Source organism: Trichoderma aggressivum (assembly GCF_033847375.1).
Source record: "Trichoderma aggressivum f. europaeum strain CBS 100526 chromosome Unknown scaffold_026, whole genome shotgun sequence".
Classification (NCBI taxonomy): Eukaryota; Fungi; Ascomycota; class Sordariomycetes; order Hypocreales; family Hypocreaceae; genus Trichoderma; species Trichoderma aggressivum.
This window is the reverse complement of record NW_026946392.1, coordinates 87,630-111,199: the sequence shown is the minus strand read 5'-3', so window position 1 is coordinate 111,199 and position 23,570 is coordinate 87,630. Positions and strand designations below refer to the sequence as shown.

Sequence of the window (23,570 nt, the reverse complement as noted above, 5' to 3'; positions counted from 1 at the left end):
ATGCCTTGTCACGTATTTCCGGAGTCTAAGCACAAGAAACAAGAAAAGACATCAGTAGTAATTATTTCTAGTATCAATTGCCTCCATACTGTAATACTTAAGCAAAACAAAGCTCGCTGAAAATAAACAAACGGGCGAGCTTCAGGTCACATAGACGTACTGAGAGACTTGACACTCTGCTGCCAGGTGTCCGGGTGCCAGGTCGGTTGGCTCGACTTACAACTGGCGGGACGTCTTTGTTTTTATTTTTCGCTGCTCTGGACACCCCAGACGCGTCGGCTCTTTTATTTCTCGGAGACTTACGTTTGTTGTGCGTCGAGGACAGTTGTGTCTCGCCTCTCTCTTCTCCCCCACAACACATCTCCCTCCCCAGGTTTCAACATCTTTGCACACGCTTAGCTGCAGTTCCCAATTGCAATCCTTTCAGCATTCTTGAAATCCTCTATCTTGGTAATTATAATTTCTGTATTTCTTTCTTTGTCTTGTATTCTATTTTGGTTGCATTTGGCCTGATCACTTCCCCTTGGCCAGAAGCGAGGTGATTACTTGTCCAACATTCACGCCCCTTTCCCGGCTACATTTTCTTTACCTGCACACTCCTGTCCTGAAACATCAGATTAGGCTGCGTCAAGCTTGAAACTGAACTGCCTGAGGCGTCCTCTTTTCTCTCTCTCTCTCTTCTCCTATCTATTTCATCTCTCCTGTGTCCAACACTTCTTCCCTTCGCCTCCCTTCGTTGTCCCACCACAGTCTTGAGCTCTTCGATAGCCATCATCTTCACACTTTATTGCTTGCAATACAATCAGCAGATTTTAGCTCATCCCGCTTGTGTGTTCCTTTCTTTCTATCCTCCTCTGTTTTGTTTACCCACGGTCCAATGTCGCTTGCCATGTTCCATCATATGACCTCTTCGTCCCATGCCACCCTTTCCTCGTCCTTCTCCTATCATCCCATCATTATGCTATTTTTATCCAAACATTGCACTTGACATTAACATGCTCACAGTCCTAAAGTTTACTCGACGCTTTTCAACACCATGTCGAAGCAAGATCCCGCTGAGCAAGTTCGCTTCCTCGTGTCCTGCATTGGTCACACCACCAATGGAAGAGTAAGTCTGAAAGAACCCTTCTTGCATCAAATATCTGACTTATTTTCCAGCCTGATTTTACTCTTGTCGCTGAAGAACTTGGAATCGTTTCCAAGGCCGCTGCGTAAGTCCCTTCTATCCTCGCTTGATGCACTCATCTAACAACTATCTGTTGTTCTTGAACAGCCAGAAGCGGTATGAGCGCATGCTCAAAGCCAATGGAGTGAACGCCTCCAAGCCGGCCGCTAAATCTAGCGCTGATGATGAAAACACTCCCATTTCCACCCCGGTGAAGCGCAAGACCACTGGAGTTGCTAGAGGCAGCGCCCAAAAGAAGTCCCGGGCTACCAAGAAGGAAGAAAGCGATGACGAGATGAAGGACACGAAGCCGACTCCCAAGGGCAGGGCTGTCAAAATTCCCAAGAAGGAGCTTAAGAAGGAGCCCAAGAAGGAGCCAAAGGAAGAGTACGACTCTTCTCTCTCTGGTATGTTGCTGCTATGATCTCGCAACTCCAGATGACTTGACTGACTTGGCCATGGCTCTTAGATGCTCCCGACTCTGGTGTGAATTCCGACGCTGGCACAAGCTTTGACTCTGTCTAAGCTCTTGCAGCTTCACTCTCCGGCTATCCTTCAAGTCATGATGAACATTGTAATACAAAGTTCGTTTCCTTGGCAGTATATAGGAGGCTCCGGAGATTTGCGGTGATGAGTACGTAGTTTGGGATTTGCGATATGAGGCAGGGTATTTGCCTGAACATTTGGTCCAATACGGACATGCTAGGGATATTAAGTCTTCAATTGAAGTGGCTATCATAGCAATTCAGAGAGGTATTCTGTGAATTCATCTAGCTTAGTTTCATGCAGGGTCTACGGTGGAAATCGCTAAACGGATACACGTACTAATGCTGTGCTTTTGCCTTCTCGTGTGACTTTAACCACGGCTACGATAACATCATCTTCAGATCAAATAATGATTAAGCTTTTCAAACTTTTCAATCCCCATTTGCATCGTGTTCCATGTCGGAGCCCGCTTCTCTCCGCTGGCAGCCCGCCAAGCCCACTCGTGATTCACTGTCACCTCAGACTCAGCAAACACCGACTCTCGCACTTCAATAGGCACAGTAGCAATCCTATTGAAGTTCCATTGTATTCATACCACCTCGAATAGTCACTTTTCACATCTGATAGCGGCTGACATTGAGGGACGTCCCAATGCTCGAGGGAGGGGAAAGGGGGGGAGGCCCCGCAAACGAAATGCAGCAGCTGCTGAATGGAATCTGTAGATATTGTCACTGGCAAGATGGAAATGGGGGACAATACACCAGAAAACTTACATTCAGTTCATTATCACCACAATTAGATGCTCGTTGTATTCTAGCCATCGGAACATCTCGTGCTGCTTCCGGTACTAAAACCCTTCTCTCCTCGCCATCGTTGCTCTTCTAGTATCCCATCACACAACTTCGAAGCTTCCAAAGACCACAGAAAGCTGATATCATCTTTGCCAATCCCAAATATCTTCATCCACATTCAATCCATCCGTTGATCCTCTTATACAAGAGAGAACATCATCTCGAGAGCTTCCAATCATCACGTCTACCCATCCATCATGTCTGGAACAGCTTCCTTTTCCAACGCAGGCATCGAGATACAATATCTCAACCAATCAGCTATCCCACGCTCGCCTTATACGCAAAAGATGAATCCCATTTTTGCCGGTCTTATTACACCCCCTGAATCTCCGATTCGATACGTCCAGAGGGACTCTCTTGATGCTACGGCAGCTCAATCACCAGCGCTCTCGACTTTGGAGGCAAATCCAGCTCTCAACCCTACGAATTATGTCCCAAAGGCTATGGAAGCTTTGTCCGCCGCTATCAGAAATGCGAGCGCTGAGCAAGATTCCAACGTTCTTGAAGCAGTCTCGACACCTGTGACTCCTATCGACTTCAACAACGCCAGCGAGATCATTCATTCCATCATTGAACAAGCAGTGGAGGAGAAGATGGCCAGCGCAATGGGCCCTCTGCGATTGAACATCAACAGGCTTGATGACTCTCTTGAATCTATTCGTCACCAGGAAAATGCTCTCAATGATTTGCAATTACATCTGCGCCGCGAGCACACCGATATACGGGATCAAAACGACACAATGAGCCGACAGCTTGATCTTCACTACCGCACCGTTGAACAACACGTCGAGGAATTCAGATCCCAATCCAAGACCATGAACACGATGATTGGGGCTCAGGCCGACAATATTGCCACCACCATTAACATGGTCAACCACCTCTCCCAAGTTGTCACCAATCTGCCTCTTGCTATCAACCAAGTTGTCCACAATGCTGTTCAACAACAGACTCAGCTAGCTATTCGAGACATCATGTTTGCTCAACAACAAGCCATGTTTTCCGTCTCAGACGTCTCTAGGAATAGACAGTCAGTGTCCAGCGATGGCAACTCCAGCCAATGCACTTGCAACCACCACTGCTTAGAGATTGAGTCTATGGCATCAACGCAACATGGCAGTGGCTCTCTCAAGCATACCTCTCCCATTGCTTCCTCCAAGTCAAGTAGCAGCTTCAGATATGCATTGAAGAGGTTATTCCGGTCTAGCAAGTAACCCCACTGCTGCGATAGATCGAGTTGAGAGTTTCTTGGTATGGCAAATGGATCTTGGGTGCAATTGGGTAGAGGATTGTTATTTCCTGGGATACGGCGCAGAGGGGTTACTTTGGAAGGATACTGATGTAGATTATGTCTTCAATCCAATCTTGCTCTCGTGCTATCTCTACTTCAATGTTCTTTTCTCAGAGATTCTACCAAGTGAGGATGGTGTTCACACCAGGTACATGTACACATGTACATATATCTGTGCAAGTCCCAAATGGCCACCAAATGCACCAAGCTGCATATCCCCCTTGACAGCACACAACACCAAGCAGCAAATCAACATTTACAGGAATTGTATACTATCTCTCTCTTTCGTCATTAATACTCTGTTCCATTGCATTACTACCAATTCGTACAGGCGAGACACATGTTGCGTCTACCTGACAGTTCCCAAGACCCCCCAACCACCCCCCAACTTTTGCTGCCAGCTGCCAGACAGACAATCCACCCAGGCTGGCGAAGTTTTCTGAATTTCTGAAATTTCAGAAAGAAAAAACTTTGCATTTCCCTTTTGGGAAGATTCCTCTCACTTTTATCTTTTTCTCCCACTTTTTCCTGTTCCTCGCTACTCTTCTTTCTTCCCCCCAACATCGTCAGTCTACTAACCACAGCAGCACCAACGTTCACGACTAATTCATCCTTTGAAACAACGCATACAACTTTTCAATTGACTGTAAGTGACTATTTTCTGTTTTCAATGCTTCAATTGGCAGTTTTCTGCTGCTTTACACCCGCAATTGGGCCTTGAGCAGCCCAATTCCGCCAAGTTTCATGCCTCTACCTCGCCCCCAAATTCCCATCTTCAACACTCAAATAGCTTCCAATGCAGCACTAACAAGCATTGCTAACACCAATTAGACTTCAATTCGTCGCCAATTCTCTTCTTCTTACCGTCAAGATGGGCACTCCTCAAGGAAAGAAGATGACTCCCAAGAAGGGTCAACTTGCGGCCTATGACCGTCGCTCTCCTTCCAAGATCTCCAAGTCTCAGAAGACTCCTAAGCTTAACAAGCTCAAGACACCTACTTCCACTCCCAGAGCGACTGCTTATACTCACAAGCTTCCTACTGGCGAGCAGAAGAAGGGCAATGGCCGAGTCACGGGACGCAGCCTCATCATGTGGAACCGTAAGCGAATTGCATATCAAAATCCCTTTGCTCAATTGACTTCTTCTGGAACACTTGTACTAACTCTTCTCCAGGTCCTCGCATGACTGAGAAGCTTCTTCTCCACATGCACTATGAATGCGCCCGTCACAAGATCAACATTCCTTGGGATGCCATCGCTCATCGTCTTCGCCCCGGCTCTTCTGGCCAGGCAATCTTGCAGCACGTCGGCCGCGTTCGCAAGGAGCTCCTCGCTGAAGGCCACATGGTGCCACCCCCTGCCCACAAGTCTTCCCCTTCTACTCCCTATGATCCCACCGTCCGAGGCTACGTTCGTGATCCTACTAGCGATGACAAGCTTGCCACTCGCTCAGTTGGTTTCGACGAGAAGCTGGATGATGCCAAGATCAACCTTCCCGATGCTTTTGACGCATTGGACGAAGGTGAAGATGACTCCTTCACTGAAGCCAATGGCGAGCTCTTCACTGAAGCCGACGACGAGCTCTTCACTGACAACGGCGAACTCTTCACTCCCGAGGCTGATGCCAATGTCACTGTCCTTGAGGACGATATCCCACTCCCAGTCACGCCGACTCCTATCCGCCACGCAGCGCCACGACAGCCTGTGTCTGCTACCCCTGTGTCTGCCACGCCTGTGTCTATCACTCCTATGTCTACCACTCAATACAACCTGAAGCCCCAGAGCTTTCAGCAGGGAAATGTGGTTGCTGCCCAACAGCTTGAGCTCTTTGGCTCTAATCTCTTCACCAATATCACGCCTCCTAACTTTCTGCTCAACAGCACCGAGGTAAGTTCATTCTCCTACCACAGTCGCCAATAAACTTTACATACTAACAAAGAACAGGGACTGCAGCCTATGGGTATCCAGAACCCTCTTGCTTTTGCAAATGATACTCAGCTTCTGATGGGCGGAGCCAACTTGTTTGACCCTTTTACTCTCCAGCCTCTCATCAAGCCCAGCCATGAGCAAATCAGCCCCTGCGGTCAGTCGCCTCTTGGCCAAATCCCCTACCCTTTCTTCACTGGAAATCAACTCAACCTTCAATACGGTGGCTACTACAACTTGCCTCAACCTGGCTTCAACAACTTGGCCCAGCCTGGCTTCATTCCCCATGCCCCTGTCGGCTTCACCATGCCGCCCACTCCTCCTCCCGCTCTTTACAAGGCTGAGGACAAGGTGGAACCTGTGAGCTCCCCAACTGCCAACAACCACAGAGGCATCTCTGTTTCTCCTGTCTCGTCGCCCGTCGCGGCCCAGCTGCCCACTTTGCAGCTGGAGACACTCCAGCCGGTGATTGAGAGCCCAGAGCAACAGCTTGACGAGGCTACTGTAAGTAATTGCCTTCCTTCCATCATCTGTCCTACGATCGTCCCAAGATCTGGACTGACAATTGAAGCCTGTTCACCCATACTCCGACGATTTTGTCGGCCACGAGCTGTTGCTCGAATTCCTCGCCAACTCGGAGTAACCCAGACGTCGCATCACCAAGACACAGGGTTTTGACCAAGGCGGCATGCCCGCTCACGATCATCATTGAGAAAACAACAAAAAAAATTTAAGAAAATAGACTGACTCACAGCAAGGAACGGTGTGCCTCGTACACTCAACAGTTCCAATGTTCCTTTCCAATATTGTTCCTTTTATTTGTTTTTCCTTCCCTGTCAAAGATACCCATCCCTCATCTCATCCAGAGAAGACAAGGGACACTGCAACGCAAGGCACAGGCATTTCAGCTGCTGTGGCCATGAAGATAACGATTTCAACTTCAGAAAACCAGATCAAGAAAAAAAACTCGGAAAACAAGAACATCCCAAAAACAAGCAAGCATCGAGAGGCGAGTTCACTTCACTGCATGGTACGTTGGAGTTTGGGGGGAATGGCACAATGGACGGTACAGGTACTTTTTTGTCCGATAGCGGGGGGTCTATCAGGCATTGGCGGGGTCAAACAGGGCATTGAATGCAAGTCTTTTAACGTGCTTTGAGGAGAATCAAGCTGCCAGTATCTAGCTACAAGCCGCTCTGGCACTTCCACAGGTAGCTTTTTAAATCGCAGCCCTTCTGAATTGATCTCTATTGCAAAGGCACCGGCCATGAATCGCAATGCATCTCCAGCTTAATCATCAGTCTCGGCATAGAAAAATCCCCCACAGATTCGGCTGGAAGAGGGTAGAAAAGCTCATGCTGTGCCGCTAAACTCGTTTGGGGGCTGGCTCGGCTCAGGATCCATGTTTTGCCGATGCTCCGTGACAATTTTTTTGGGGCGTGCGAGCTCTCCAACAACACCGGAAGCGCTTTGCAGACTCTCTTCCTCCTCCTCCAACCTGCTGTTCCTGTGAAAGGCTGGCTCGTCGTGGTTCCGGCTTGTGATACCCCCGTTTCTTTGTTTCCTTTTCCCTCCTATTCCATTGCAGAAATCAAAGCAAGATGCAGCGCGCATTGACTTCCCGTGCCCGCGCCTCGGCCCTGTCCGGCGCTTACAAGTACCGATCTGGAGGTAGCCTGGGCCAGCAACTTCGGTTTGCTCACAAGGTGGGTTATGGCAATTGGGATGACGAGTTGCAGATGGTTTCATGGGACTAACACGGACGCAATAGGAACTCAAGTTCGGTGTCGAGGGCCGTGCTGCTCTCCTGGCTGGTGCCGATACTCTCGCCAAGGCTGTTGCTACCACTCTTGGACCCAAGGGCCGAAATGTCCTGATCGAGTCCAGCTTCGGCTCTCCCAAGATTACCAAGGGTATGGCTGAGAAATTCTACAGCGCTTATTTATTGTCTTGGGAAGATCTTTTGCTAATAATCTATCTCTACAGATGGTGTTACTGTCGCCAGGGCCATCAGCCTCAAGGACAAGTTTGAGAACCTCGGCGCCAAGCTGATCCAAGACGTTGCTTCCAAGACCAACGAGACTGCTGGTGACGGCACCACCAGTGCCACCGTCCTGGCCCGTGCCATCTTCTCCGAGACCGTCAAGAACGTTGCCGCTGGCTGCAACCCCATGGACCTGCGCCGCGGTATCCAGGCTGCAGTCGACTCCGTCGTCGACTTCCTGCAGAAGAACACCCGCGACATCACCACTAGCGAGGAGGTTGCCCAGGTCGCCACTATCAGTGCCAACGGTGACCACCACGTTGGCAAGCTGATTGCCAATGCCATGGAGAAGGTTGGCAAGGAGGGTGTCATCACCGTCAAGGAGGGCAAGACCCTGCAGGACGAGCTCGAGGTCACCGAGGGTATGCGGTTCGACCGCGGCTACGTTTCCCCTTACTTCATCACCGACGCCAAGTCTGGCAAGGTCGAGTTCGAGAACCCTCTGATCCTCCTCTCCGAGAAGAAGATCTCTGCTGTCCAGGACATCATCCCCGCCCTCGAGGCCTCTACCCAGCTCCGCCGCCCCCTTGTCATTGTTGCCGAGGATATTGACGGCGAGGCTCTGGCTGTCTGCATTCTGAACAAGCTCCGTGGCCAGCTCCAGGTCGCCGCTGTCAAGGCCCCTGGCTTTGGTGACAACCGCAAGTCCATCCTGGGCGATCTTGCCGTCCTGACCAACGGAACCGTCTTCTCTGACGAGCTTGACATCAAGCTTGAGAAGGCCACCCCCGACATGCTAGGTTCCACCGGCTCCATCACCATCACCAAGGAGGACACCATCCTCCTCAACGGTGAGGGCAGCAAGGATGCCATCTCTCAGCGCTGCGAGCAGATCCGCGGTGTCATTGCCGACCCCACCACCTCCGAGTACGAGAAGGAGAAGCTCCAGGAGCGTCTGGCCAAGCTTTCTGGCGGTGTTGCCGTCATCAAGGTCGGTGGCTCCTCCGAGGTTGAGGTCGGCGAGAAGAAGGACCGATTCGTCGATGCCCTGAACGCCACCCGCGCTGCCGTCGAGGAGGGTATCCTGCCCGGTGGTGGCACTGCCCTGATCAAGGCCTCTTCCCAGGCTCTGAACGACGTCAAGGCTGCCAACTTTGACCAGCAGCTCGGTATCACCATTGTCAAGAACGCCATCACTCGACCTGCCCGAACCATCATCGAGAACGCCGGTCTGGAGGGCTCTGTCGTTGTTGGCAAGCTGACCGACGAGTACGGCAGCGACTTCAACCGCGGTTTCGACAGCGCCAAGGGCGAGTACGTTGACATGATCCAGGCCGGTATCCTTGACCCCCTCAAGGTTGTCCGCACTGGTCTCATTGATGCCAGCGGCGTTGCTTCGCTGCTGGGTACCACTGAGGTTGCCATCGTTGAGGCCCCTGAGGAGCGACCTGCCGGTCCTCCCATGGGTGGCATGGGTGGCATGGGAGGAATGGGCGGTATGATGTAAGATGCCACCCGCAAGAAGAAAAGAAGAAAGAAAAAAAGGGAACAGGAAATGATGTATAAAAATTATTCTATGACGGGGCATGGTTTCCGGTGTTATACTAGAAGGAAGGTTCAAGCGGCCTACTACCCATCTCCCCTCACTCCATCTTCCTCTCTATCTACCTGTCCATCTATCTGCGGCTGAGCTCTGAGCTTGCCCTTGTCTCTGTGGAGAGTGGGCAAGCCGAGTTTTGCCGTTTATTGTATTGTATTGTAGCGCTCCTGGCCATGTACCACTACCAAAAAAGGGATAATAACGAATGAAATGTTTTTTATTTAACGAGAAGAGATTCGCAAGAAGATTTAGGCAACTAGAATTGTGAAATGAAGTGATGTTTGAGTACTTGTAGATACCTTGTGTCTATTGCGCAATAGTGGCTGCTATAGTGCTGAGATTTGTGGTTGCCTTGAGGCAGCCGGAAATGAGAAAGGATGGGATGAGATGAGATGGATGGACCTGGGAAATGTTGATGCCTGGCTTTGTTGGATTAGATTGGACTGGGATGAATTATACCTATATTGAACCGCCCTTGTCGAATACTGGTAGATAGGTAGGGAGAGAGAAGCTGAAAGAGATATTGAGCCTTTGTCACCTCTTCCCAATCCTTCCTCCCAATAGCCACCTGAACGGACAAACCGTCCATCCAATCATCCCGCACGAGTACATCTACATCCATCGACTCCCCCCTTCTCGTTAGGCACCAGGTAGCATGCACATCCCGACTCCATGCAATACGTAATTCCCCATATAAAAAAAGTTCCTCCAATCTCCAGTCTTCTCTCTTCTCATCTTTCCCCCCAAATCTCCCAGTCACGTGCAGCTCCCCCCTCGAAGCAACTTCGGCCAAAAGCACAGAAAAACCCCACCCGTGGGCCCAGGAGCTCTTCTCGCCCTTTTTAGCACCCCGCCTCTCCTTCTGCTGGTTTGGTTTCTTGTACTTACCTGCGCAGTTCCCAGACCATCCCGCTGTCACACCAATTTGGCATCATCGTCGAACTCCGTCCTGACGCCAGTCTCGCCGTTTCTCCGTGTCTTCTTTTTTTCTTCCTGTGTGTAGCTCTTCCCTATTCCTTGATCTCCCTCCGCGTCATCTTGCCCGTCTCTTGTGTTTTGCTTTGGACTTGTTGGTTTTGGGCAACGGTGCAGCGGCGCTTTGGCGTATCTCCCGCATATCTTCCAAGGAACCCCCTCATCGCTAACAGGAGAAACCTCATCAGCTCATCACCCCTCCTTTTTTTTCTCTACACCGCAGTCCGTCTTTCGTCGACGACCAAATCGCAAACATGGTGAGTTGTTTCTCGTGGCATGAGAGCTTGCAAGGCGTGTTCCTTGTTGTATATTCCGAGTACTGACCGCGTTGCGTAACTGCAGTCTCAATCAGGGTGCGTGTCTTCCCCCCTTTGACGTTATCTCTTCCACTATTTATAGCCCCCCCTCCACGCGATCCGCCACCCGCCACCCTCTTCACCACGGCCAACGACGGTGCAGATGTGGGCGCATGATTGGGTTGGCGGCAGTGGGGAGAAGCTTAAGAACAACAGATATGGAAGAAATGGAAGCAAGATAGCACATTAGTTGGCGGGAATTGGCAGGCTGATGATAAGCTTGGTGTAGAGCGAAAGTTTCCGCCCAGGTCTCCGAGGAGTTCCAGAAGCTCAAGCGAAGCAACGACAAGAACCGACTCCTGAGATACATTGTCTTCAAGCTGTCCGACGACTACTCCGAGATCCAGGTCGAGCACGCTGAGGCCGACGACGACTGGGACAGCTTCCGCGAGAGGCTCCTCTCCGCCACCTCCAAGAGCAAGACTGTGCGTCTCATCACCACCGAAGAAATCAAACGTCTGAAATGGCGTACACGCCGGAGCAGAGCTGACTCGAGACTTTCATTAGGGTGCTGTTGGCAAGGGTCCCCGCTACGCTGTCTACGACTTTGGCTTCAAGTTTGACGGCCGAGACATGTATGTCGGCCCAATGCCAACCCCATAAGTGAACTGCCGCAGTTACTGACAATCCGAAACAGCAACAAGATCATTCTCGTCGCCTGGTCTCCCGATGATGCCGGTGTCCACGTGCGTTAAACCATGTTACCCATGTGTAAATTGACTTTTTTTTTCTCCCGCTGACTGAAAGCAACAGCCCAAGATGATCTACGCCGCTTCTAAGGAGGCTCTCAAGCGATCCCTGGAAGGCTACGCTTATGAGATCCAGGCCAACGACTCTGACGACCTCGAGTACGCTTCTGTCCTCAACGCCGTCCTGGCCAAGGTGAACGCATAAGCGAACCCTCACCAACAATAATGTGATGCATGGGGGAAGGGGCAGCTACCAGGGAGAAGCAAAAGAAGGGAGGCACTGCCGTGTCCTCGTTTAGATTGGGCGTGCTGGAGGGCTGTGTTTATTCGATGGATAGGCATAGGTAATTTTTCAGATGTGCTAGCGCTACAGATGACGATGTACACCGTACCAAGGGAAAATCAGACTCGTTTCTTTATACTGCATGTGACGCTTCACTGGTGACTTGGTTTGCTTGCGTGATAGGGAATAATTGAAAGTATGCTCTATTAGAAGGAAGAAAAGGAGGACGCCCATCATGTGTTTTGCATATATATATATATATATATCACGAACTTGACCTGCTTGCCTGCCAACTGGACCGGAACAAGCTCGACAGCTCCTCGGCCTTGTCCTGGGCCTTGAGCCGCTGCTGCAGGAAGCCGCCGAGATCCGCCCAGAAGGCATCCGACTCGAGCTCAGCCTCGACAGCCGCCGCGTCAGCCTGGGCCGTGGCAACCGGCTCGTCCGTTTCCATGGCCTCTGCGGCGGGCGCCTTGTCCTCGGGCGGGATCGCCGCGGCGCCGCCAATGACCATGACGGAAAAGTCAATCGTCCTGTCGGCCTCCTTGGCGAGCAGCTCCTTGAGGACCTTTGTGTCTGCGACGGGCCGCTTGTTGAGCAGCAGCTTCATCTTGTCGACGGGGATGCGGGTCTGGGCGCTGACGGCGGCCTTGACATCGAGGACGGAGGTGCTGAGGGGGGTGGCGGGGAGGGTGATGTCGAGGGGGGGGTTGCGTAGGGATTTGAGGGTGATGTCGATGCTGCGCTCGGAGCCGGGGGGGAGGCGGGATGATGGTTTGGTCATGGGGGTTGGCATGCGGGGGAGGATATACTGGTTTTTGAGTTAGCTTTTTGTGAGTTGGGAAGAGGGAGGGTGTTGGGGGATTTGGACGTACGGGAGGGCGAGGAGGGAATGTCTTGGGGTCTTCGATGTGGTCTGGGGAGAGCTTGATGGGACGGGAGTCCAGCGAGGTGAGGAACGTTTTTGCGAATGCTACTTCGGCCATTGCGACGGTTTTGTTGTCCTTCTTTTATAAAGGGCGTGGTGTATCTTGAGCTGTTGCGATGGGCTGTGATGTAGCTTCTGGTCGAGATGCGACTCGTTCGTCGCGATGCGAAAAGAGGGGAGGCGGGGTGAGAGGCGATGGGCGAGATTTGCGCTACCTGACGAGAAATGTCGATGGGATAGGTGACGAAATACAATGTGGCGAGAGATGCGCTTTGAGAGGGATAAAGCAGTTTTCGAATATTTCTGCTTAGGGTTCTTGTATATCCGAGACGAGGCTGCCTTTGCTGGCAGCCGTTTTGGAGCCCCGAGGTACGTTGGTGACAAGCTTGGAGGTTCCAAGAATCACGTGGGGGGTCGCATCGAAAAAAATACCCCGCCAAAACTCCAACGCCAAAGAAAACAATTCAAGTCAAACGAGCGCCACGAGCCCCTGAAACAGCTTCACCCAAAGATATACAGACGTCATCACCATCACCGATTCTGATATTCAGCTTCAAAAATTATACCATTGTTTGGCAGCACAACAGCAAAACAAAACTCGCAATCTTAAATTTACAAAAACTAAACGACAAAAACTCCCTCCAGCCACCCACACCCGATAATGATACATTAAAACCATTTGCCTTCCTCCCCCCCCTTGTGCCCTTCCAATTTTCATACCAGAAAACTCATCCATGTTGCATTTCGTTAGATGTCATTTCGTCGTAACAAACTCTACCGGTGATTTGCGCACCGTAGCCGTTTTTCTCTATCGCGATATCCCATAGTATGTGCCCAGTCATAAATCGACAACAGCCCCCTTTGCGTGCGGTTGGGCCGATATGGTCGTGAACCAAACAGTTTCCCCTCCCAACGCCCGAAAGAAAGAAAGAAACAAAAAGGAGAAACAAAAAGCACGATACCGCGCGTAAAAGCAAAAACAAACGGGGCACACTATGCCTTTGTCCTGATACCTTCCCTCCTCCTTGACCCATCTCCACTGGTTGTTAAAAAATCATATCGTATTAAAAAAACATGCAAATGCAATGCCAATACGTAGCAGCAAAGCAATGCAACGGCAAAGTAGAAAAGAAGAAGCAGAAACAGTAACAACAACAACAAAGCAAGATAGTCCAAGACGGGTTATAGCTGGCATGCCGCTGAGCGAGGGTGCCTTCCATTGCATCTGGTCTTATCTGGCCACGCTCGGCATCGCAAAGTCGTCGAATTGAGAGACGAGTTCGCGAATTGTCCATCGCCAGGCGTCTCGGTCCCGGGGAGTGTGGCTTATCCACTTCTCGCACTTCTTCCGCCACCTCTCCTCCTCCTCACGCTGTCTTCGGATGAATTCGGGGCCCACGTCGAACTCTTCTCCCACCAGCCAGTCATCCTTAATGTCGCTGGAGTGGCCTTCACGCTCATCAGTGATGGTGTTGTCTTCGAGATCGGGAATATCCTTAAAGACGTCCTCGTCCTCTTCAAAGGCATTGAAGTTGTCTAGGCTATCAGTGGCTTCGGATCTTGTCATGCTCTGAGGGCCCATCTTCAGCCAGCACATGTTTTGAGGATCAAACACCATGCCACCAACCACTTGCACACCTTTAGTGGTGCTGATGTTGGTAATGAGAGCCGGTCGAGGCACTGGCGTCTCCTTATCCCGAGCCAAGTGCAGGGGAACCGAATTTGATGATGGCGTCGAGGTCGAGCCATCAAACGCATTCAGAGCAGTCTCGTTCCCTTCCCAGCAGTACGTTGCGGCATTGTAAAACATCCCTTTGACGACTAGAGACAAATGGCACCGTTAGACATGATTACAATAAATACACTTGAGTTTAGAAATATACCTTTGGATTCTTTGCCGCCACTCAAGTTGGAGATGAGATGGGGCTTTAGCTGCGGGGGTCGCTTCAACTTCTTGGTTCGGGTTGTAGAAGACGTCTGCTGGGCATTGCTTCGATTTGGCGCTCGTTGAGCAGAAACCGAAGCCAAAGGCCCGCCGCTTGGCGTCCGGTGGGCTAGAGCCGTCTCGCGTGCGATGCGGCTGGCTGCAGTGTCACGCGCAAAGCTAGGGGTATAGTTGGGTCGTATGGCGGGCTTTGGTGCTGCGTTCCATGGCGAAGGCGTCTTGTTTCTATCAATTGCCGGCGGTCGTGGTGCCTGTGGTGATTTGCGCAATGTTGCCTTGGGTCCAGCTGCGGAAGGCTGCTTCAGGTAACGGCTTTCCGTCTCTTTCGAAGTGGGTAGATCGTCAAAGGCGTCTAGCTCATGACCATCGCCAAATTGGCGTATGCTCTTGGGTCTGCTTAGACGATCCCACGTCTCAGACGCAGCCGTCTTGTAGCGCTGTGGGCTAGGCGATTGCAGGCCTGGTCTCGAAAATGACCGGGAGATGGGGCGGGCATCGATGGCATTGTCGGAGTCATGACGGCGGAACTGTCGCAGGGTCTTGGAAGCGGCGTGCTGCGATTGCAAGTGGGAAGCCCCCGCAGGTATAAACGGTATTGAGTTCTTTCTTGCTTGTCCAGGACTCTCGCTGGTAGCCGTCGGGCGCTCCTGGGGCGTCTTTGGTCGAGACTGGCCTGGCTCCGTGCGTGATGTTGGTCTCTCCGACCGACCGGCGATGGGCTTAGTGGGAGGGTTCCGAGCCCGCACGGCTGTCAGGGAGCGTTTCTGCCTAAGAAGCTGAGCATTTGTCGTAGGAGGGTCATTCCTAGTAGAAGTAAAGGTGGTTCGCGATAGATCTGTCCTGCGAGGGGCTGTGGCGATTGAAAAGGTGGAAATGGTGGTGGGCGTTGGGAGGCTCGCCACGGACAGCTGGTTGGAATGGCCAAGGCGGGATTGTGGTCGACGAACCCGATGCGGGATCGGACCGCCACTCTCAGAGACGGGCTCGAGAGCGGTAGAATGGGACCTCTCATGGTTGAGTCGAGGGATCCTTGTCTGTGGAGGCATGGGCTTGTTGCTAAACGTCAACGACACCGACGTCTTTGGCCGGGCAGGGTTGACGAGCCGGCTGTCCTTGATCTTGATATTCCGATGCATGGTGAGTTTCCCAGCGTCAAAGACGTTCCCATCGCCAATATCAAGCCCCTCGAGAAAGTCCTGCTGCTCCACTTCTGCCGCAGGAAGTAGCTTCTTCGGGGCTGCTGCTTCGGCAGGCTGCTCCTCCGGTATGTCTTCCGGCGGTGGGTTTGTCTTCCGCAGGTGCAGCCTCTCCTGAAAATTGAGATGGCCGGGGGGCAGGACGAGGCCGTCAAACGTCTCGTCCTCGCTCTCCAACGTGAAGGTGCTGGAGAGACTGGGGCTCATGGCCGAGACCGACGAGCTTCGAGTTGACCTCGCATCTCGTCGAGTGCCGCCAAATCTAGTGCCCAGGCTACCCTCACCCCAGTCTATATCATCCGACGACGAAAATGGCACTCTGGGTATGTCCCTCCTAGCGGACAGCTTCAGCTTGCCATCGGACGGGAGGTCAAAGTCTCCCTCAAAGTCTTCGTCCAGCGGGTCCTTCGATGCTTCGGATTCAAGGGGAGTGGGAGGAGTGACAAAGGGAGCCAGGCGAGGCGGTCGCCTCTTAGGGACCTTGATGGTGTCAAACCCGTCGCCGAAGAAGTCGTCATCCTCATCCTCCGTGTCTCTAAACTTGTCCAGGCTGAGTGCGGCCGACAAGATGCTCGAATTGGACATGATAGAGCTCCGCCGGCTGTCTCTGGCAGACCTGCTGGGCGTCTTCCTGGGGCTGTTCTGCAGCGAGCTCTGCAGCGAGCCTCCGCTGACCTGGCGCAGGGTCTCTGGAAAATCGGTCTGGGTTCGCGGCTTCATCTGGAGCCCTTGGAGCCCCTCGGGCAGCTCCAGGTCATTTTCCCAGTCCTCGTCGATGGTTCTCCGCATCTTCTTGCCGCCGAGCCTCTTGATGGTGCCTCCGGTCAATGCAGACGACGGCACATTCTTGGGCAACGGGATTCCTGCCCTCTCGGCGGCGGCTATGGCAGCCATTGTTGATCTCTCATCGTCTGCCGGGAGGTGGACGTGTTGTTCCTCCCCATACGCCGAGTCCAGATCGGAGCGCAGCGAAATGTGGGACGAGGTGGAATCGCGTCGACGTGGTTGTGCATTGGTAGTAGTGACAGCGGTAGGCCGAAGGCTCAACTCGTCGCCGTCTACGATAAAATCGTCATCATCCCAGTTCTCTATCTCAGCCTCCACTGGCTGTCTGGGCTTTAGCCGCAGCGGCTCCATAATTTCCATCAACTCTTGTTCTGATGCGTCTAGGTACTGTACTGTGCTGTGCTGTGCAAAGGTGTTTGGGTTGTAATCGCGTGTCGTAAACAAAGCGGCATGCAGGGCCGCTCGGGTAGCGTGGGTAAATTGACTTTCAGTCTCTCGGATAGGTTCGTCGTGGCCGGTCGCGACAACAATTGGGCGGAGGCATAACCGATCAATAGCAGCCGTCCATCGCTGGATTTGTTCCCAAAATTCCCAAGGCCGCAGCTCGCTCCCGGATTATGACGTGGCAGCCGGCTTATTCGTCCAAGGTGGGCAGCAAAAAGGGTCGGGGGTGTTTCGTTGTCGCTACGGTGCGCACAAATCGACTCGTTCCTCTAGCAGCGCTGACGATGCGCTCCCCCTCCCAAAATCAATAACAACAAAACAAAAGGGCGCCCGACGCTCAGCAGATGGCGGGCAAATACGATGCAAAAGCGCTGCTGTAAGCTCTGACGATGCAGCAAGGCGATTTCGATTATTTGGGACCTGGAGAATGCTTTTTTTTAGATGGGCGCGCGATAAGGCGTCGACGTTGTTGTTGATGTTGTCAGCGGGCAATTGATTGGGCGCAGTGATGATGCGAAGGCGAAACAGAAAGGCTGGGGGTCCGTTGTGGACAGTGGCTGGACTGCCTGTAAGCCTGTCGGATTGGCGAGGATCAGGTGGTGGGGGCAGCCTGCATGGAGATTTCAGTGGTAGAGCAGCGACAAGCAGCGCCTGGGCCACTGCAATCCACAGCTGAGCAAGGAATTTGACTCTCGAGGGTCCTTAAGTTCTCAGTCACTGCCTGTACCTGTACGAGTACCCTGGACCACCGGGAGGCTGCACGAGTACAAGTGCAGCAGGTGAATGTGAATGCTCACAATTCTTCGTGCTCAAAGTGTAAAGTCCCTGGTAGGTGGGAAATTGAGGCAAAACGGTTTGGGGATGCTCCTCTTGTTTTATATCCCCCCCTTTTTTTCTCCCAACTCTCACCTCGCTATCCATTAAATAGGTACCTAGGTACGTATCTGGCCTCGTCGCATGTGCTTTTTTCTCGCTCTGAATTTTTTTTTTTTTTTTCGCCTCCTACCCTCATGGATAACCCCTACTCGCACTTCGTCGGCCGGCTCGCTAACCCATGATCTGTTCATATTGAAGGTGGAGTCGCTTCCGGACTCACGATCCTCATCCTAATCTCGCCGCGGTGCTGTGCATGAAATTGGCTGGAAGGCTACTCCGTATCTGTCCATCCGCCCACTCTGTGCCTGAGCGTTTCGTACTCCTGATGACGCCTCACCTGCAGTTGATTCCTGCTACCACGACAACCAAGACGGGCCCCAGCGCGCATCCCGGCCCCCTATCCTTACCAACCCAACCAGCTGCCAATCATGCGCGCAGGCCCCGTCAATTGTCAGATTCTGCTGGGTGGAGAGAGAGATCGGGACAGGGCCCTTGGCTGGAGCGTCTCGTGCATATGCCAATGCATATACTACAGGCACAGGCGCTGCGAAGCGAGCCCGGAGCGCGGGAAGCACAGAGCACAGAGCATGGAGAAGGACGATCCTGAACTGGGCTCTGTTTTTGATTACTACCTACTGTAAGCCGGGTCCGTGTTGTGGGCGACACAGCGTATTACATCAAATACTATGTATCCAAACAAACTAGCAAACGCACACGAATGAGCAACCACTGTATGGAGCTTCCAATATGCTACGCTGGTACATCGTGCCTGATACTATCAAACACTCGTACTAGCTGTTTGCTTCATAGCTTTCTAGCCCGTCCCTACTCGTCCTCCTAGCGTTAACTGAGCCGTTACTCATTTCACAGGCCGCCCGCCGCAACACCAAGACACGCCATTTGGACACTCACAAGATGGAGGCAAGTGGGCATCTCGTCTTGCACACGAACGTGGCCTAGCCGTATTGGGCTGTAGCCGGCCGGCCGCGGACAACATAAGCGGGACGAACAAATTGCCAAGCCAGACCATGTTAATGCCCACTCGTACTGTATGGTTATTTTCCTTCTGATGTGTATGAAGGAAGCAATATCAATGGCTCTCTACCGACGTACAAAGGCGTCTATCACATTGGTAGGCCGACGTGACAGGTACTAGATCTACTTATATCCAAAGTATCAACAACGTACAGAACATCTACTAGATCTTAGCGCCTATATCTCCTCTATGAAGTTTCCTTTACTACTATCAGAAAACGGGTGCATCTTCCACGCTTGATCAAAATTTATTACAGTGCGTGGCCGCGTTTGTTGGGCGTGATGGCGGGCCTTTTTTCCCAAAAGCTCCCGCGGCCAGTTCATTACCTGGACCCTCTCGGCCGGCGGGTGGACATTGGATTAATTTCCCACGTGTACGATGCGCCCCAGACCCCCGTTCGAGTACGGCACAAAGTACATGTACTCGACACGACTTCTCAGCGGATGCCTGACACGATTCGAAACCAACAAGAAACGGTTAGGCCTGGGCGATATTACTACCTAGTACCCAACTTCTCCGTACAGTATAAGCTGTACAAGTACTTCGTATCGCGAATACGAATGGCATCGTGAATATTTCAAATTTTCTGTCGCGCACATTATGTGCAAACCTGTATAATTCTACAGTGGGTGGACGATACCTAGGTACCTCCCGGAGCTCACCTCCGCACTTGACAAGCTGGTACTGGCCATGTACCCGTACCCGTGGTCTGTCTGTGGAGGAGCCTGCGCCACAGCACCCCAGCCACTATCAAGCTTGCGCTGTACCTGTACCTGCAGCAGAAGCTCTCCAGCTGCCTGCAGTGGACTCTCTGCCTGTTTCCAGCGGATTCAAGCACGCTAAGCGCAAGGCTGCAATGCACTTCCACCTCGATGAAGAGTCACGACTGGTTGCTTGTAAGACACAAACAAAACCACATCGGACTGCACTCTTCAAAATATCTACTCTCGCGACGACACAAGCAGCAAACCCAACAGAGCAATAAATCGCTCAGTGCCAATCTTTGATTCTCTCTCACCTGTTCCAGAAGCACGTTCGAAATATCAGTTGCATCACCTCTCCCTAATTACCTAACCTACATATTCCACGCCTCTCGCTTCATCAGCTCACACGACCGCACTTATCAAGCCGTGTCTCTGCAGATTTCCGCCAAATTCAAATTGATTGACTCCAGAGACGACGCGTGCAGTTGATCATGGCCGCGTCGCGAGTTATCAAGCTCCCTCGGGATGACGATGAATCCACCTATGCTCTCATCCAAGTCATCCAAAAGGGTTCCAAGCCCCTGGATGTGAAGCTCGTTGGCACAGAAGGCGAAGCACCATATGTGACTTCTTGTACGAACACCCATTAACCAAATCGTCATACCAAACATCCTATTGACACCCACCAGTGAAACATGATCGCGTAGCTTCGCTACAAGTCCCAAACTGTCCCGTCTCCGAGTCTGAATGGCAGGCCATATTGCAATCTCTGTTCTCGCTCCAACCAGTTGCGGACATACAAGCAACAGCTAGCATCGAGAGCGAGGCCTCTCTCTCAATCACAATTCGAAAGCGAGTTCAAGGAATTACAGTATGACTCTCTTGGTGGTTCACGAATCTGGAAAATTGATTAGTCTAACTCGAGCTTTCAATATAGCAACGACTCGGCTCCATAGAGTTAAAGCATGACGAAAATGAAGGCATAGAGCTTTTCAAATGGTGCGCGGAGACTGCCGATGCTCTGGCGCAAAGCAACGTGGCCTTGCTCGAAGCCGCCGCCCACGCGAAGGAGCTTGAAGCCACAGTAAAGGAGCTAAAGTCACAACTGGACGAGCTCATCACATCAAAAGAAGACGATGAAACGGCCCTGCTTCTCAAATTCCGAGATCTTCTTAATGAAAAGAAGGTAAAAATCCGCGAACAGCAAAAGATCCTTGCCGCCGGTCCAATCCAAAGCAGCCAACAAGCATCTCAACGGTTCCAATCAGTAGACTCTCAGCCATCTCGCACGCCTGCCCCTTCTCGGCCTAGAAAACGAAAAGTCCAAACAGTGGAAGCTTCCAAAAATGAGACAGAAGAAGATGAGATGGAGGTGGATAAGATCAAAGTCGAGCCTCAAGACAGCGAGCAAGAGGATACAGCAGAAGACACAGCGTCTGGCGGTAGCGACGGTGACAATGACGATGACGAAGTTGATGACAGCAGCCCCGGACCTGCGCCGAAAGCAGCGCCTCCTCCCAAGGACTCAGATGATCAACCCCCGGCTCCGAGAACTTTACCTTTTGCAAAGAAACCTGCGCCGTCCAAAGCACCGGCGGCCGAAGAGGAGACGGAATCTGATGATGATGAACTGTGAAATGGATAGGCATGAAGAGATGTGGAGGCATTTTCTCTGGCATCGAAGATGAGCAATGGTGGATACTATGATCATGCTGGAGTAGGAAGAGAAAGCGAGGCGTCAAGGTACATAGAAGCTATAGTGCCGCTCAGGATAGTGGCCCTTGAGAAAAGAGATAATGACTTGAACCCTTTGTCAGCGATTTTGTGAATACTTGCCTTTGGAGGTTAATAATATACCAACCATCTCAGTACACTTTGTAAATATGTAGCAATGCAGTCCTTTTCGTTCCTCCACGGGCTGTCATGGTCTCAATAGATGGGTCGCTGAAGATATATGTAGAGCGGTCCGTGAATTCATGTCCTCTTAGCAATGTGTAGTCTTGTTTATTTGATCTACATCTTGCTTCAATTAAACGAATCAACTCATCCTTCCAACTCCGCTATAAACCCTTTCGCCCTGGGAAGCACATTGAATACCACTAACGCGAAACATTTACAGATACCAAAAAAATAAAACGCCAGCCAATGCTTCCCTATGTCCTCGAACGCCAATGTAGCGACTGAAATATATATAAATGGCTGTGAAAACTGCAAGCCAATGAATGCAGAATGGCACAACATAGAAATCTTTGTAAAAGACCAAGTCCCAGTGGTTCATGTATACACATAAAGAGTGAGTCGTAAAAAAATCGATTTCGCCGCGTCTCAGTCTTGTTCGCGTTCTGGAGATCGAGCTCTGGTTCGGATCCGGAACTTTTCCTTTAGTTTGGCTGTTAGATGAGCCCTCTGGCCTCTTTCGCGCTCCGCATCCTGAGTGGCGCCCGCTTCGTGAGTCTCTGCATCGGTTTGGCGAGTCGATCGCATCTGTCGAAGAGCTTCGATCTGCTCTTCCGCTGTAGCTTGCCTCAGCCTGTTGACGTCGAAAAAGCGAGAAATCCTATGACGGTGGTGGGCAGGACCGCCCTCTCCCTCCTCACCCTCCAGGGCCAAAGGAGGTGGCAGTGTTGAGCTCCTGTCGCCGGGGCCCCTGTTAAGAGCTGGAGCCAGGCCAATATCACCTTCGTTAGACTCAGCCTCAGGGCGAAGGTCAAGTCGACTATGTTATATGCGTTAGTGACAAGATACCCAACATTGTTGATGTACAGATTCAACTTACCACAAGGGACATGTTCCGGATACATTAATAAGCCAAGGATCAATACAGGTTGGATGAAATGTGTGGTTGCAAGGCAGAACCCTCATATCCTCGCCTTCCGTAAAATCTTCGGTACAGATGGAGCAACCCACGTTCACGACGGGAGGGGGGTTGGCTTCAACAGCCCCATGAGCCTCAACAGCCGGAGTTGCATCACCGGTCTTACTATCGCCTGCGGCCGCTGCGGCCGTGGCCGGCGTAGCTGTAGCCACTTCGTGATGTGCTGCTTCCTGGGTAAGAATCGAAGATGACCTCTGTGTTCTAGCATCGCGGCCATCAGTAGTAGCTGCGTCTAGTTCGAGATCGGGATCCGGCTTAATCGGTTCCTGGTTATTATTAAACTTGACAATGGGAAGTGTTTCGAGAACCGCACGAGCCAATCCCTTTGCTCGGCTCTGTCGAGGTCGGCCGCCCAGAGCACGTCGAGGCCCATACCTTTCCGGATAGCGATGGGCTCTTACAGCGCCGGTAGCGATAATCACGAGGAACAAGAGAGTGATGAGAGCTGTGATGGTGTATAGAATGCTCATGGCGACGGTCGAGTTGCTGGTCCCACCTCCAGAGTCATTAGAGTCTGTGCTCGATGAGTTTCCTGTAATGGAAACGTTGACCACTCGCCCATTGGCAGTGCCATTCAAAGAGTCCAAAACTCCCTGTGCCTCGCCGCTATCAGCCATGGAGAAAATGTTGGAAAACGCAGGTGGGTTTGCAAAATCCAGACTACACCAAGTGGCGGCAAGTGAGTAGAGGACGATGGCTTTTGGGTTTGCATTGACGACATCGTTGAGCAACTCGTCCGTGCTGATAAAGGTATTGCTTGAGCCATCGCATGATATGTATGCGACATCGTTGGGACTTGTGATCTTGTTAAAGTTGGATACATCGGTGGCAATCATGACGCCGTTGATGTCTACTGTCTTTGTCTGCTTGTTAGCATCAAGGGCGAAACAGATGGGCTTTCTTGGATAATAACCGTACTTGAATGCCGCTATTTGACGACCCGTTGGTACCAGCATTTGGTAGAACAGGAACAACGGTATATTGGATGGGGTCGGACGACAGATTCAATTGCAGTGCATTGTTGTTGGCCCAGTCTGGAGGGCCGTCGGTCTGTGCTGAAGTGGAGATGGTATTGCTGTCGTCGGCATATATCGCAGCGACCAAAAGGCCAAGAACGGCCGCTAGTTTCAACAGCATTTTGGGTGTTTGGATATGTGGTTTCTGTAACTCTTGGGCT

General features: G+C 51.7%; 9 protein-coding genes across 9 annotated transcripts; 6 read left to right on the top strand and 3 right to left on the bottom strand.

Moving 5' to 3' along the window:
- Nucleotides 1–1,036: 1,036 nt before the first annotated feature.
- Triagg1_6504 (uncharacterized protein) lies at nucleotides 1,037–1,690 on the top strand (the record flags this gene model as incomplete). Its single annotated transcript, XM_062901136.1, has 4 exons — nucleotides 1,037–1,108; nucleotides 1,159–1,211; nucleotides 1,274–1,572; nucleotides 1,635–1,690. The coding sequence occupies 4 exons, from the start codon at nucleotides 1,037–1,039 to the stop codon at nucleotides 1,688–1,690; spliced, it is 480 nt and encodes a 159-aa protein (XP_062754441.1).
- Nucleotides 1,691–2,789: 1,099 nt separating this feature from the next.
- On the top strand, nucleotides 2,790–3,713 carry Triagg1_6503 (uncharacterized protein; the record flags this gene model as incomplete). Its single annotated transcript, XM_062901135.1, has 1 exon — nucleotides 2,790–3,713. The coding sequence occupies one exon, from the start codon at nucleotides 2,790–2,792 to the stop codon at nucleotides 3,711–3,713; it is 924 nt and encodes a 307-aa protein (XP_062754440.1).
- Nucleotides 3,714–4,661: 948 nt separating this feature from the next.
- Nucleotides 4,662–6,359, top strand: Triagg1_6502 (uncharacterized protein; the record flags this gene model as incomplete). The annotated part of the gene is made up of 4 exons (XM_062901134.1): nucleotides 4,662–4,890; nucleotides 4,965–5,677; nucleotides 5,735–6,220; nucleotides 6,288–6,359. The coding sequence occupies 4 exons, from the start codon at nucleotides 4,662–4,664 to the stop codon at nucleotides 6,357–6,359; spliced, it is 1,500 nt and encodes a 499-aa protein (XP_062754439.1).
- A 958-nt stretch (nucleotides 6,360–7,317) lies between these two features.
- Triagg1_6501 (uncharacterized protein) lies at nucleotides 7,318–9,207 on the top strand (the record flags this gene model as incomplete). The annotated part of the gene is made up of 3 exons (XM_062901133.1): nucleotides 7,318–7,422; nucleotides 7,488–7,629; nucleotides 7,703–9,207. 3 exons carry the CDS (start codon nucleotides 7,318–7,320, stop codon nucleotides 9,205–9,207), a joined length of 1,752 nt encoding a protein of 583 aa, XP_062754438.1.
- Nucleotides 9,208–10,529: 1,322 nt separating this feature from the next.
- Nucleotides 10,530–11,525, top strand: Triagg1_6500 (uncharacterized protein; the record flags this gene model as incomplete). Its single annotated transcript, XM_062901132.1, has 6 exons — nucleotides 10,530–10,532; nucleotides 10,618–10,628; nucleotides 10,861–11,056; nucleotides 11,139–11,206; nucleotides 11,269–11,317; nucleotides 11,385–11,525. The coding sequence occupies 6 exons, from the start codon at nucleotides 10,530–10,532 to the stop codon at nucleotides 11,523–11,525; spliced, it is 468 nt and encodes a 155-aa protein (XP_062754437.1).
- Nucleotides 11,526–11,868: 343 nt separating this feature from the next.
- Nucleotides 11,869–12,589, bottom strand: Triagg1_6499 (uncharacterized protein; the record flags this gene model as incomplete). Its single annotated transcript, XM_062901131.1, has 2 exons — nucleotides 11,869–12,414; nucleotides 12,479–12,589. 2 exons carry the CDS (start codon nucleotides 12,587–12,589, stop codon nucleotides 11,869–11,871), a joined length of 657 nt encoding a protein of 218 aa, XP_062754436.1.
- A 1,173-nt stretch (nucleotides 12,590–13,762) lies between these two features.
- On the bottom strand, nucleotides 13,763–17,969 carry Triagg1_6498 (uncharacterized protein; the record flags this gene model as incomplete). Its single annotated transcript, XM_062901130.1, has 4 exons — nucleotides 13,763–14,352; nucleotides 14,415–17,065; nucleotides 17,156–17,561; nucleotides 17,909–17,969. The coding sequence occupies 4 exons, from the start codon at nucleotides 17,967–17,969 to the stop codon at nucleotides 13,763–13,765; spliced, it is 3,708 nt and encodes a 1,235-aa protein (XP_062754435.1).
- A 2,040-nt stretch (nucleotides 17,970–20,009) lies between these two features.
- Triagg1_6497 (uncharacterized protein) lies at nucleotides 20,010–21,154 on the top strand (the record flags this gene model as incomplete). The annotated part of the gene is made up of 3 exons (XM_062901127.1): nucleotides 20,010–20,151; nucleotides 20,208–20,389; nucleotides 20,456–21,154. 3 exons carry the CDS (start codon nucleotides 20,010–20,012, stop codon nucleotides 21,152–21,154), a joined length of 1,023 nt encoding a protein of 340 aa, XP_062754434.1.
- Nucleotides 21,155–21,843: 689 nt separating this feature from the next.
- On the bottom strand, nucleotides 21,844–23,530 carry Triagg1_6496 (uncharacterized protein; the record flags this gene model as incomplete). The annotated part of the gene is made up of 3 exons (XM_062901126.1): nucleotides 21,844–22,234; nucleotides 22,295–23,256; nucleotides 23,312–23,530. The coding sequence occupies 3 exons, from the start codon at nucleotides 23,528–23,530 to the stop codon at nucleotides 21,844–21,846; spliced, it is 1,572 nt and encodes a 523-aa protein (XP_062754433.1).
- Between the last annotated feature and the right edge of the window lie 40 nt (nucleotides 23,531–23,570).